Source organism: Halyomorpha halys, unplaced genomic scaffold, assembly GCF_000696795.3.
Source record: "Halyomorpha halys isolate HHAL.00 unplaced genomic scaffold, Hhal_1.1 Scaffold456.1, whole genome shotgun sequence".
Lineage (NCBI taxonomy): Eukaryota > Metazoa > Arthropoda > Insecta > Hemiptera > Pentatomidae > Halyomorpha > Halyomorpha halys.
The window spans coordinates 1,216,288-1,229,173 of NW_027106823.1; the positions used below are offsets into that span (position 1 = coordinate 1,216,288).

Consider the following 12,886-nt stretch of genomic DNA (forward strand, 5'->3'; position numbering starts at 1 on the left):
AAGATTAAAATTAGATAGCATTAAGTGTTTGTTCTGAATTCAGTTGGTTTAAATTATATCAATACTTTGGGTATAAGTAAATCAGCCTGGTTGGCATTCACTTCATATATATTCTGCATATATCAATAAATATTTGTAATTACTTATTAATTACCAGAACCTATCTCATGTTAACAAAACAAACTTTTATTTTTTATTTTTTTTTTTTTAATTATTTATTTATTGTAATTTACAACTGTACAAAATAATACAATAGGTAAATATGTAGTATGTTTCATATACACTTGAAAATCTTGGGAAGGAACCACCCATTGGTGGTACTTCAAACATTAATTTAAACTAGAAGGTCTCGTGGCCATCTTCTTTTCAGATGCCTTGGAGGATTATCAGGGATTGTTAAGGATGAAAGATTAAGAATTAATGGGTTAGGATGGTTAAGGAGTTTGGAATAAAAAGACGCATATCTGGTTTGGGTCAAATCTGCAACGAATGGGATGTTAAGGTCTTTATGAATGAGTTTATTTGTGACGTAATAAGGAGCATCAAGGATTTTACGTAGGATTTTGGATTGTAACGATTGGATGCAGGAAGAATTTGATGGTTTGGTGGAGCCCCAGAGCTCAATTCCATATGTCCAAATTGGTCTGATTATTGTAGTGTAAATTTTAATTTAAAATATATTTATTTAATATACATTATTAATAGGACAAAAAATTTAATTAGTGAGGGGTTTACTCCATTTTTAAAAATCAATATTGAGAAAAACCTGATTTCATCTGTTCTATCCAAGAAATAATACTATATATATTTTCAAATCAAAACTTTACTTTATTAAGAAGATAGACCTATTTTTTACCTATAATTCGATGACCTAGAAGATTGATCAATCTAGTCACAACTGTTGGGAAGCGTAACTTGATAGCATTGAAGAGACCTTCAGGAAGTTTAGCGAGTTCAGAATCTCTAACAGCTATTACAGTCGTACTTCTTGGACTCTGTGTCACCATTTCGACCTACAAAAACAGGATTATACAGGTGAAACTTTCAAGAAACTGAATAAATAAGGGGATTAGTTTTAAAATCAGTTTGACCCATATCAAAAATTTCATGAGATACCGAAAAAAATATGATTGTGCCCTGTTTAACTTGAATAAAATTAATAAGACTTAAAAAAAAAAGAAAAAAATCAGAATTCCATAACTTAAGACATAATTTAATGCATAAATAAATAATGAAAAATCTCTGAGTAGATAGTTACTTACAATTCCAACTAGATCTCCTTTACCATATTCACCAACAAGTTCTTTCTTTCCATTGGAATGTGTAATTACAGATCTCAATCGGCCACTCAGTACAATGTATGTACAATCAGACTCATCCTCTTGTCTGTAAAAATAATGAGAAATAGCTAATATTTCAATACCCTAGCAATATCATTATCAAACATGTTTTATAAAGCGTGAAAAATGTGATCAATTTATTGTATTGCTTCATAATTTAAAATGTAAATAGAAAACCAAAAAAAAAAAGAAATCAATTTTCAAAAACATATACACAAGGAAGGATGAATCGACAGGCCCTTTCCCAACTTAATTGATTTCCACTCATTCACAATTGCAAACTTGTGACAGTTCGCATGCTGTGTAAGGTTGGCTCAAAGGGAAACCTTTTATTGGATTGACAGAAAAAATTGAACATCTAAGAAAAATATATTATGAGTCAGATGTATGTTTGGCTAGGAAACAAAAAAACAAAAAATGTTTGGGCCTATGTGATAAGTATTGTTTGATTTGCAGTTTAAAGAAAAAATGGTATAGCACGAAAAGCCTTTCCAGAATTGAAACGGATTGTCTAATTCCATGGAATTAGTCATATCGGCAGAGGATTGCAGATAAAGCATGAAATTCATGTCTCATCATAATTTCATAACATGAAAACAGAGCTAGACTCTCCTATCATATAAATGTGTAGAAGAAAGTTGAAATAATCGAGTGTACCAATCGTGCCAAAAATATCAATGGTGTATCAAAATATTAATATCTGAAAATCTATGAATACTTCTGAAATCAAAATTAAAAAATTTGTGAGATTAATATTAATACATAATAATAAGAATGGAATGGACCACATTAGACCTTTGAAGTGCATGAACAATACAAAACCTATTGCATTCAAGAGGATGGGATGCAAACATAACTGATAAACAGTAATGCAAGGTTAAGAATAATGTGGATCAAGACGGTTCTGAGACCACCAACAATCAAGTGACGTAAATCAAAAATAAGGAATTTATAATGCTAATATATTTTTTACCATAATTTATACAAAAAAAAAAAAAGATACAACTCAACAGTTTGAAATTGATATCTATCAGTCCTATGGCACTCTGTCCAATATGTCCCTCCTATTCCGAAACAACCAGACCTTGTGAACACCAAAAAACCCTAGGTACTATAACATAAAGGCTATAAAAATTTAATTTAACTATGACTAAGGAAAACACAATCAAAGTAATATAAACTGGAAATTAGGCATCTATGATCTTAATATAATACTTTTTACTTTACTTTATTCAAATAACCAAAAAATATTTTTGCCATACTCTAAAAGTTTACAATTTATATCTGACAGTACTATGCCACTCAATGTGTCAATAAACACAATTAAGATCCATAAATCACTAATCTTTTTGAACAATAATAAGGAAAATAAATAAATAGAAAAAATATTCAATATATTACCTATAAACAGCTCGACCACTTTCAAGGAACACCCAATCCAGTGCAAAATCAACTTGTCTTACAAATGGAGAGAGCCTTCTAACTACTGTATGAGCTATATGCAGAACAACTTCTGGTTTTTCCCTTAGAATGCTGAAAATTACATTATTAAACAGATCCTCTGATGAACTGATATAATAATTTTAAAATAAACAAAGTATCGCTTCACTAACTTATAAATAGTAGTTTTTGATATCATGGCAACACAAGCTGCAGTTTTAGTCCTGATGCTGAAAAAAGAAGGCTCCCCGGTAAGGACTGCCAAACCTCCGACAACTTCACCAGGATGTGCTGTAAACATGTGCACTTCATCTTCCTCTTCTGCTGAGTTCTGAGACACATTAAGCAGTCCTCCCAAAAGGTATAATAATGCAACATCCTGTAATCAGCACATGTGGTATATAAAATTCATATTAGAGTATTAAACATTTATAAAACTGAGTATTGAAACAACAAATAAATAGTTTAATAAAGAAAAACTTACTTTATGTGCATCATCCCTCATGAGATGTGTATTTGGGGGAACAGTCTTGATATCTATATTCCCCTCTAGCATATTACTGTCCTCCAAACCTAGTTCACGAACAAAAGCTTCTGTAGCGAGCTTCTTAAGTACTTCACTATCCAAGTTTTCAATGCCTTTCTTCATGGAAACACCTTTAATATTTGAATCTGTAGCCTGAAAACATTAATTACAATCACATGCTTAAATAAAACTAAATATATTTATAACCTCAGTCAGAACCCTGTCCATTTTTCAAGGGTAAGTCCATTACTGGACTTATAAAAAATTTTTAATATAGCTAAAAAACAAAACAAAAATAAACCTAAACCAGTATAACTTTGGGTCGAGTAATTGGTAGTATAGTTTTGCAATGTGATATGATCGGGCTCAATCAGCCGGTCCCAAACTCAGGCTTGGAAGATAAAAGGACAGTGCTTTACTCCCTAAGCTCTGCCGCTCTTTTTCTATTTAGTTCCATTTTAATTTAACTAGCAACTCATTTATCTTCAGAAATTGAAGGACTTGTTTCAGATGTTATTCGTTAGAACCCAAGAAACTGTATGTCTCCACAATTCAATCTATGACAATAATCATAGAATGACAGTATATAAAATAGACTCCAGTAATAATTGACATTTTTTGAAATCACCTAGAATAGGTGTATTTTTAATTATACTTAATATTTTGTAAAGAAGTTTTTATAACAAAAATGCATTCATAAAAAATATTTTTAAAAACTGCTTAGAGGTTTGATTTCAGATTTCTAAGATATCATGCACTAATCATGATTCCAGTCATTTCAACCATGCATATTTAAATTAATACTATTTATGCTTGAGAAAAATAATAAGCCCAACTACGACTTGGATTGTGGCCCAACCTTACCATTCAGGAAAAAAATTTAAAGAAATAAAACTGCATTTATTATAACAACATTAAATTCTTCAACAACCCTAAGTTTACAACAGACTGGATGAATCAGCAATAAGCTTACTATATTATTACAACATTAAACTAATTAATTACTAGATGACAGGAGCACTGCATAATAAAATGAAGATATAAAACATATTATCAATCCAGCATCCCAATCAGTTAACTATACTCGATATTCTACTACTGTCTTCAATACTCATAGGTGAAATAGTACTAATTTCATGTCACATAGTTTCTGGGCAGAATTCCGTCAGCCTGACATAGTTTGTACCATCGATCACGAGGGCAATAAACAACTGTTTTATGTGCTCTACTGCAGTTCAATAAGGTTTCAAATTAAATTTTAATTAATTCTTTCTTTTTTTAATTCATAATAATCTATTGGAAATGTAAGCGTATTAGTGTGAACGTAGATAGTAATTTATTGATAATATAGCATTTAAAAAATATTTTTTGTTGATCATTATATTTTGTTTTTTCTCTTCTTAGTAATGAGAATGTTGATAATATTGTATTCGATATCTCAATATCTCATACATAGTCAAATCACTTATTTCATTGCTTCAAATTACTTTTTCTACCACAATCTAAAAATGTGTGTATCAAATATAATATTATCATCGCATTACTCAAATTATGAAGCAAAGGCAAATGAAATTCAGTACCAATGACCACAATGTCTTCGGTATATATATTTCTTATGAAGACATTTTACATTATTAAATATTTATTCATTTTATAAAATTAATTAAACAATATTTTCTGTATGTTAAAATTATTCTTTTTTTTTTTTTATGTATTAAATATAATATAAAATGAAGAAATTCATGTTGCCTGCCATCTGACTGATATCCTAGAAATGTTTCCACAGGTAAAAAAAGTTGAGGACTCCTCACATATAACATTTTTTTAGATAAAAATTTCAAATATAAAAATATATTTTTCTATTAAAATGCATCAATCTAACGTATTTCAATAGAGATTAGATCTAATGGTTGGTTAAAGGCATGATGGCAGTAGGCAAATGGTGGAGAAAAGCCCACTATAATTTCTCAACACTTAAATTCTTCATTAAATTTAATAATATTCCTTTTAGAAAAACTCTTAAGAGGTCTCAGGAATTGCTGCTTGCCATCTTAGCCACTACACCTTACAAATGGTCTCTAAAATAATGGAATGTTAATGAGAGTTAAATTCTCAAATTTACTACACATGAATTTTCTAAAAATATTCCTGATCATTTCTGAATAGTTTATATCATCACATCTATAATGTAAGATATGTTCACTGTTATGTTGGATTTACAATATGAACGCACCAAAAAATTAAATAAATTTATATTTTCCTAGTTGTAAATCCTTCACACTTATTTAATATAAAAAATTATATAAATGATTTTTCCCTTTATAATTTTAAGATAAAAATGATTACTGCAAAATATCTCAGCTTGAATGTCTTAGTAAAGTAAGCTCTGTCCATGCAGTTAGGATTTATTATTATTTAGCAGCTAATAATTGAGTTAACATGCAATGAGATACGGAATGGACATATTTGGAAATATAAGGTCCCTTTTACAATTACATTAAAACCTTTAGAATGATTAAAATAATGACTGACCAATCAAAATAAATATCTATCACCAAGCTAGTCAAATGAAGCCCTAAAAACCAATACCAATTAAAGAATCCGCACCATATGAAAACTGAAGTGGCTATGAAAAAAATAAATAGACTATAACTAATATTTACTGGAAGTTGTATAAAGTAAAAATGATCAATTGTTCATCCATATGTATGTAGATATATAACAATTGAAAGCAATGGAACAGTGAAATATCTGAGCCAGCTCTCAATAGTGAATACTACTCTAGTAGGACTGAGTCTCACAAAATATTGTACAAATTTTACACTTTTAAAAAAAAATTCTCCTCTATGGACACATACCCAAATTTTATTTGACTAAAAAAAATTTTTATTACTCTATTAAAAATATGTGCTGCAAATTCTCTTATATTTTTACGCTCTGTTAATAATCCACGGTAAAGTCAATAATCATTATCTTTCATGGACTGTTTCTCGATCAAACTGTCACTCTTTCTTCTGAATAGGATAAATTAGAGCAATACATCATTTATTATAACAGGATTTGCAAGTGTAAATGCAATATTGTTATACTAAATATGGGAAGTTGATTCCTTGCCATAGTGGATCTTTTGTAACTAATCCACAAGTTATCCAGACATCTTAAATAAATTTAAGACTTTTGATGAAGAACAGATTCTTAGTTTTGCTAGTCTATTTTAAGATTCAATTTAACAATTTTTCAAGTTTTTACAAAGTGTCAGATGCTCCAGTCAACTTAGTGTTCCATGTTCTTAAAGAATATTTGTAACCTGTTACATCGTTCTTTAAAATTAAAAGACAAAAGATTTTCAATAAGTACTTCAATGATATATGAGGAGACGAAGAAAAGATTTGCTGGTTTATTTGCACATTTAAAAATAAGGACATATTTTAGGTTCAAATATTAAACAAAAATTATTTAATTTCTCATGAAACTTAAAGAAAATGGTTCAAGCATAATTCTTATTTTTAAATAAATATAGAAAAGTTCCGTATCCTAAGATTTTTTTTATTTTTAATTTGTTTAAAGCTTTTAGCAGAGTAAATATTTACCCAAAGCCTCAATTGGACGAAAGATAAGTAAATAAATAACAAAACTTAAGGAATGATTCAACGATCAAACTGGATGCAGTACAATAAATTTATAAGATTTTGTTAGTCAAAATAACAATTAGCCACTTCAATTCTGTTTGTTAGATGGCAATGTTAAAAAAAAAGGACTACAAGTCAGTTGCAGTGCTTTAAAAAGGAGTGCAGCATACTCTCCATAAACCAAGTACCTGCTGCAGATCTTGCTGTTGCAAGTGGTCATGCAACAGCTTCTGAGCATTTGAATCTTGATGTAGATACTGGTGATCCTCCAATATCCTCTGCTCGTATTGCTGAAGCAGATGTAATTTAAGCTCATGGCTAACTTTGAGATCAAAAGCAGATTGAGATTTCTTTGTTTTTGGTAAAGGTAGATCACAATCATCCTCTACTACAAGGAAAAATGTTGGTATATACAGAATTCAGTTTCGTCTAAGTTCAGGAAATGAATCCTTAAAAATAAATTTCACCTTGGCTCTGGACAAGAAATGATTCAATGTTAGAGGGCAGCATGGCCTCCCATCGAGCCCCACCTTTCACAGGTGAACCAGTTTTCTTTTTCTCTTTAGACTGCTATAACAGTGTATAGAATGTAAGTAAAAGCAATATTTACTTTAGAGCTGGTGGTTAGTCATAATTATGAAATTGAGTAGTATAAGAAATTTGAATAAATTTATACCGGTTTAATCAGCTCAGATGTCAAACCAAGATATTGATGTAGGGCTGTGAACGTAACCCGTTGCAGTCGAACCATGATAACTTGCATTATCCTGATAAATGAATCTGGGTATTCAGTAAAAACCTCTTGAAATGCAGCCATCGGAAGTCTGACAACTGTTGAATCTTCGACAGCTTTAGCAGAAACAGTTTTGTATGGATGAGGATGACCCTGAAACGTATTATTACAAATATTAAACTTTCAACAAGTCATTAGAAAATCAATTTAGCTTGAATTATCTATTTTTGAGAAAGAAAATCTCCAAGTTATAGAATTTCTTCTAAGAACAAATTCAGAAAATTGTAAATAAATTTAGGAAGCAAATAAATTTGTATAAATATTTCATAAATGATCCAACAAATCCATATAGCAGGAAAAGAATTGATTATTTTCAATACTAACCTGAAGTTTTTGAAAAACCTTAAAAGTTTGATGCACGTTGAAGCAATATTAAATAAAAAATGTTATAATTTTATTAGCTTAGTCAATTTGTGAAATCAATTTATTTTAACTATAAGACATTTATTTACTCAAAGAAAACATATGATTGTAAATAAAAGTGGTGCGACCTATTTGGCGGAAAAGGAGAGGCAGTTCCTGATTGTAAACAATGACAGAATTGTTTGTAGTTCATTTTTTCCTTGCACCGGCTCTATTGTCAGAACATCGTAGACTTCTAGCCAAGCCACTTTAATTACACAGGGGCCCCTATTCTGCGTGCTCCCAGAATATCTGAGTTATCATCTGGTGAGATAAGATATAAACATTTACTCCCATTGCTCAAAGCACATTCCTCAACAGTTTTCTTTTGTTCTTTATTATAAGATTAGTTTAAGTACTTGTAAAGTAATAAGTTGTTTTCATTTTTTTATGAATGAATAAAATTAATTTGTTTTAAATTTTTTTTTTCGTTCTGTTCATATATATTCCTTATATTTTCTTCCTTTATAATATATATTAATTTCTTTGTTAAATATAGCTTTAAAATATTTTAATTATTTATGGTTATTTTCCTTTCTTTAATTAAGTTTGTCTACTTCTGTTTCTTCAAACATATTTCTGTACCTAACCTTTCCGACCCAAAAATAATTTTCCCAGTGCATATTCTACCTGGCAGGAGGAAAGTCTTTCACTGAGGCTCTCAGTTTAGGTAACAATGTGTTTATTATCTGTTGTTAGGTTTTAAGAACCAAAAACATTTTTGACTAGTGAGTTTTCAAAGCGTTCATTTGATTTTGAAAACTACCAACAGATAAAAGCACCAACTTCAAGATTCGCTCAAAATTTTACTATTGAAAAACGTAGCTAGAAGATTTTGTTATAAGGGATATGATGAGTAACTCAATAAAACAAACTGAATATTGCTGTTTTTTCCTAAAAAAAATGAAATTCATTTCTACTTATAAAACATACTTATGTACTAACTGTTAAAACATCAGTGAAGCTAAGAAGCGATGTGACCGAATCTCCAGTTTTGACAACCTTTAACGATATTGTAGAACCATCAGCACTTGTAACAAATACACTCACTTTACCATTTTGTACAACATAAACATTTTCATCAGGATCACCTAAAAAAAAATATTTTTTTTTTTTATTTAATTTAACTTATTTTAACTTTAACTTAATTTAATTTTAACTTTTCACCTGGCTAAAAATACTGATAAACAGAAATATAACTTGTCACCTTGGTTTGACAAGGTAGTAAACTGCTGTAAAAATATTTTTGAAATATAGAGCTTTAAAGTTACAATTTTCTACCAAAAGTTGTGTCTAAGGTTAACATTAAACTGTCACAATGAATACTTAGTTGTGTAATAAACAAATTAGTTGTGAGTAGTTTCCAAGAGAAAACATAATTTTGTCAATTAGAACCTTGTCAAATAAAGGCAACAATAAATGCTATTTAAGCAATAAGTTTGTACTTACCAACTTTAAATAAATATGCACCAGCTGGTAAATTAAGAATATCAGTATGCTTACAGAGTTTTAAAAATATCGGTTTTTCAAAATGACCAAACACCCTGAAAATAAACAAAAATAATCATACTTAGTAATTCCAAGAAGAAATAAAGCACAACATTTTTATTCTTGTTCAAAATTGTAGGAAGTACAAAATATAAATATAGAATATGGCTAAGAAACTTACTATCTTATTATAATTATTTTTACAAGTTTAATACCAATGCACATGCCAGTAACATCTTCAGCAGTGACCTCTATCCTTTCATTTACTGATACACCCACATCCATCCTCTGGCAAATTCTTCATTCATAATTCTAGCCAGCCTGGTGACATGGAGACACCTCTAGAAATCCATACCAACCCCCTGCACCTCTGAATACAAATGGGAGTTTATTATCCACATTTCTGAAATGTAAATCAGGTTAGACTCCACTATGGCTATGAAGATTCAGCACGTGTTATCGGTGGAGCCTGGGAAATCCTCCACCTTCCCTCTAAGGGTCATCCTGTCCACCAGTATCAGTATCACCAAGGACAGCAACTGTTCATCATTACAAAACAGCCAAACATCCCCACATTGCTCGTACCATGGCCTCACTAATTCATGCAGGTTTCTTGAAGAGACTAGTAATGCTACATCCTTGCTTCAATAGGTACCATGGAAAGGGTTAGAAAGATTGTTTTCACATACATAATACATTTTATACATAAAATTACTTTTTTAAAAAAGTTTTTAGTTAGTTTAGAAACATAGCTCAGTTTGAAGAATAGTTTTTGTTTAATATTTTTATTTTATTTTTACTATTATCATTATTTTTATTAACATATGAGCCCTTATTCTTAGAAAATTCTATGATAAATTGTTGTGTAACTTCAATTAACTTTTATTTTATTTTATCCTTAAATGATTGCTCTCTTTATTATTGATTGTATATGATCTCTTATTAATTTTAATATTTATTGATTCCTTTTTGGAATAGAAATTTTAATCTAGAATATCATATACTTCATTTTTGTCTTAATAGAAAATCCATGATACTGTTATGGCTCTGATGAATAAATTTTCACTAAATTATAAATCACCCTTGTATATACTGTATAATTTACAAGTCATATTCAACTTTTTTAAAGTCAAACTCAATTTTTTAAAGACAAATACATCTTTCTTCAAGTCAAATTAAATACTATACTACCAATAGTTACTTAATAAATTTGAGACTTACAGAACTATTTAATGTAACATACTTCTATCCAACGATGTCTGTCCAAACCCAAATCCACACGATCTTCCCACCTTTGTTCTACTCCTTCATATGTTTACCCGTCGCATCAGTGTTTATCAACATGATAGGGAACAGTTCATTACTAAACCCTACAGCCCTACACACCTACCTTATTTGCTGCAAATCTATAACCTGGATCACATTACTGAAGTTGGCACAGTTTGACATTGGTTAGTCTTCTAAATTCCCTGGTTAACTCATTCTTTTTCAGTCCGAATATTTATTAAATTATGTTAACATAATATTTTTTATGGTTATTTAAACCATTTAAATTTTTTTAATGATATGGTATTTGTTTGCATGTAGTATTAGAGTATTTAAAATAAAATGTTTTTGATGAATTTTTAAAATTAAATTATATAAGTTATTGATGGATTATATAATTTGTGAAATTTTAGATCTGAAAATGGGAATAAGTGTCCCAAAACTTTGTCATATTTAACAATGTATAAGTTTTCAACTAGTTAAGATACTAAATTGATTGCAACATAATTACTTTACCTGATGCTTTGTAACATATAGAAGGCATCAGGCGGTACCCTCTGGTCTTCCTTCTGCTCTTCCTGAAGGTATTCAGCAGGGGGTTCCAAAGTCTTCAAAACAATTAACAAATATAACATTAAAATTCAATGAAAAATCTTATTGTATCTTATACAATAAAAAATATATAGAAGAGAAAATGACTAAATTCAATGGACAGCTACAATCAAACGAATTCATTCTCCAAAACCAGATGAAGTTTGTGAAATTGTTTCTTTCCACAATAGCATAAAATTTGTACATTTCTTAATTATTAGTTGAAAATATTACTCTATTATTCCCATAATTAACTATATTATGTTTACTGTACAAAAATATTCTAATAAAGACATTAATGACTTTTATAAATGTACATTAGATTCATTTAATGACGTTTTTAGAAATTGTGTTTTAATTTTTTAATTTATTTATTGGTATGAATTGCAACTCTTAATTCAATAAATAAAATAAATAAAGTTTATGCCTATTTTTTCAAGAGTTCCTTAAGATAAGAAAAATATATGGACCATTCAACCAGAAAGTGTCAAACACTATCCAAAGGATATAGCCACTTTCCATAAATAACATCATAATCAAAATGAATTTCCCAATATACCATCAAACCCTGTCTACATTTGACATCACTTAATATTTGATTAAATAACTTTAACTTTAGAAAAGTTGTTACTGAAATGGAGAGTCCCTCACCTTGTCCAAATTCAACCTTTCTGACTTTGTAGAACACAATAAGATCTTAAAAGTAAATAATAAATTTGAGACTTACAGAACTATTTAATTACTGTCCAAGAAGAAAAAAACAAAACACTATAGTGTCATAACAAGTTGAGTAAAACTAAGAGCTGAAGAAACCAATCTCCGGAGTTTAATCTTATTCATTCACCTCAATTCATTTCTCTAATTTTCGGATTCAGCTTTTTCTCACTCAAATATTATTTACACCAGTTGCAGGCTAAACTAATAGGCTATAATTTATAAAACCTGCCATAACTATTCTGTAACGTATTACTTTTCAATATGCAAAGACATCTGGGAATCGAATGATATTTTTTTTTGTCATTCATATGCCAGTATCAAAACAGTCATGATGTTCAAAGATAGTTTTTAATTAATCTATTTAGAATGTACCGAGTCTTCAAATTGTTTGTTTGTAAAGAAATAGTCCGTTGAAATAGAGAATGAGATGAGATTTGTCATTCATTAACTCACTAAATTAATTGTTAATTTACTCACTAAATAAAAAAAAAAATTAAATCTATAATTTAAAAAACCTTACATTTATGGTGAGAGGCCTTTCTGAATCCTTTTTCAGACGTAAAATCCGGTTCGCAAATTTTAAAACTAGTTTTCTTTTTTTCCCTTGTTTTACTTGGCCAGATATTGATCTCATCTACAATATGAAACAAAAATATAATCTGAGAAAAAATAATAATGTTTTTTAAAAAAAAGA

General features: G+C 29.3%; 1 protein-coding gene across 7 annotated transcripts in view; it reads right to left on the bottom strand.

The window, feature by feature from the left end:
• Nucleotides 1–12,886, bottom strand: part of sws (patatin like phospholipase domain containing sws) — a 46,565-nt gene that overhangs the window by 25,926 nt on the left and 7,753 nt on the right. For 4 of the 7 annotated variants that reach the window (XM_067045126.1, XM_014424186.3, XM_024359929.2 and 1 more), the window contains exons 5-16: nt 12,713–12,826; nt 11,401–11,492; nt 9,580–9,674; nt 9,076–9,221; nt 7,612–7,821; nt 7,403–7,505; nt 7,124–7,323; nt 3,265–3,459; nt 2,954–3,159; nt 2,742–2,873; nt 1,263–1,386; nt 857–1,013 (exon numbers count right to left, since the gene is read on the bottom strand). In XM_067045126.1, coding sequence (XP_066901227.1) covers nt 857–1,013; nt 1,263–1,386; nt 2,742–2,873; nt 2,954–3,159; nt 3,265–3,459; nt 7,124–7,323; nt 7,403–7,505; nt 7,612–7,821; nt 9,076–9,221; nt 9,580–9,674; nt 11,401–11,492; nt 12,713–12,826 — 1,774 coding nt within the window. The remainder of the gene's footprint in view (nt 1–856; nt 1,014–1,262; nt 1,387–2,741; nt 2,874–2,953; nt 3,160–3,264; nt 3,460–7,123; nt 7,324–7,402; nt 7,506–7,611; nt 7,822–9,075; nt 9,222–9,579; nt 9,675–11,400; nt 11,493–12,712; nt 12,827–12,886) is intronic. The other 3 variants (XM_024359934.2, XM_024359932.2, XM_014424187.3) reach the window with 3 other exon arrangements.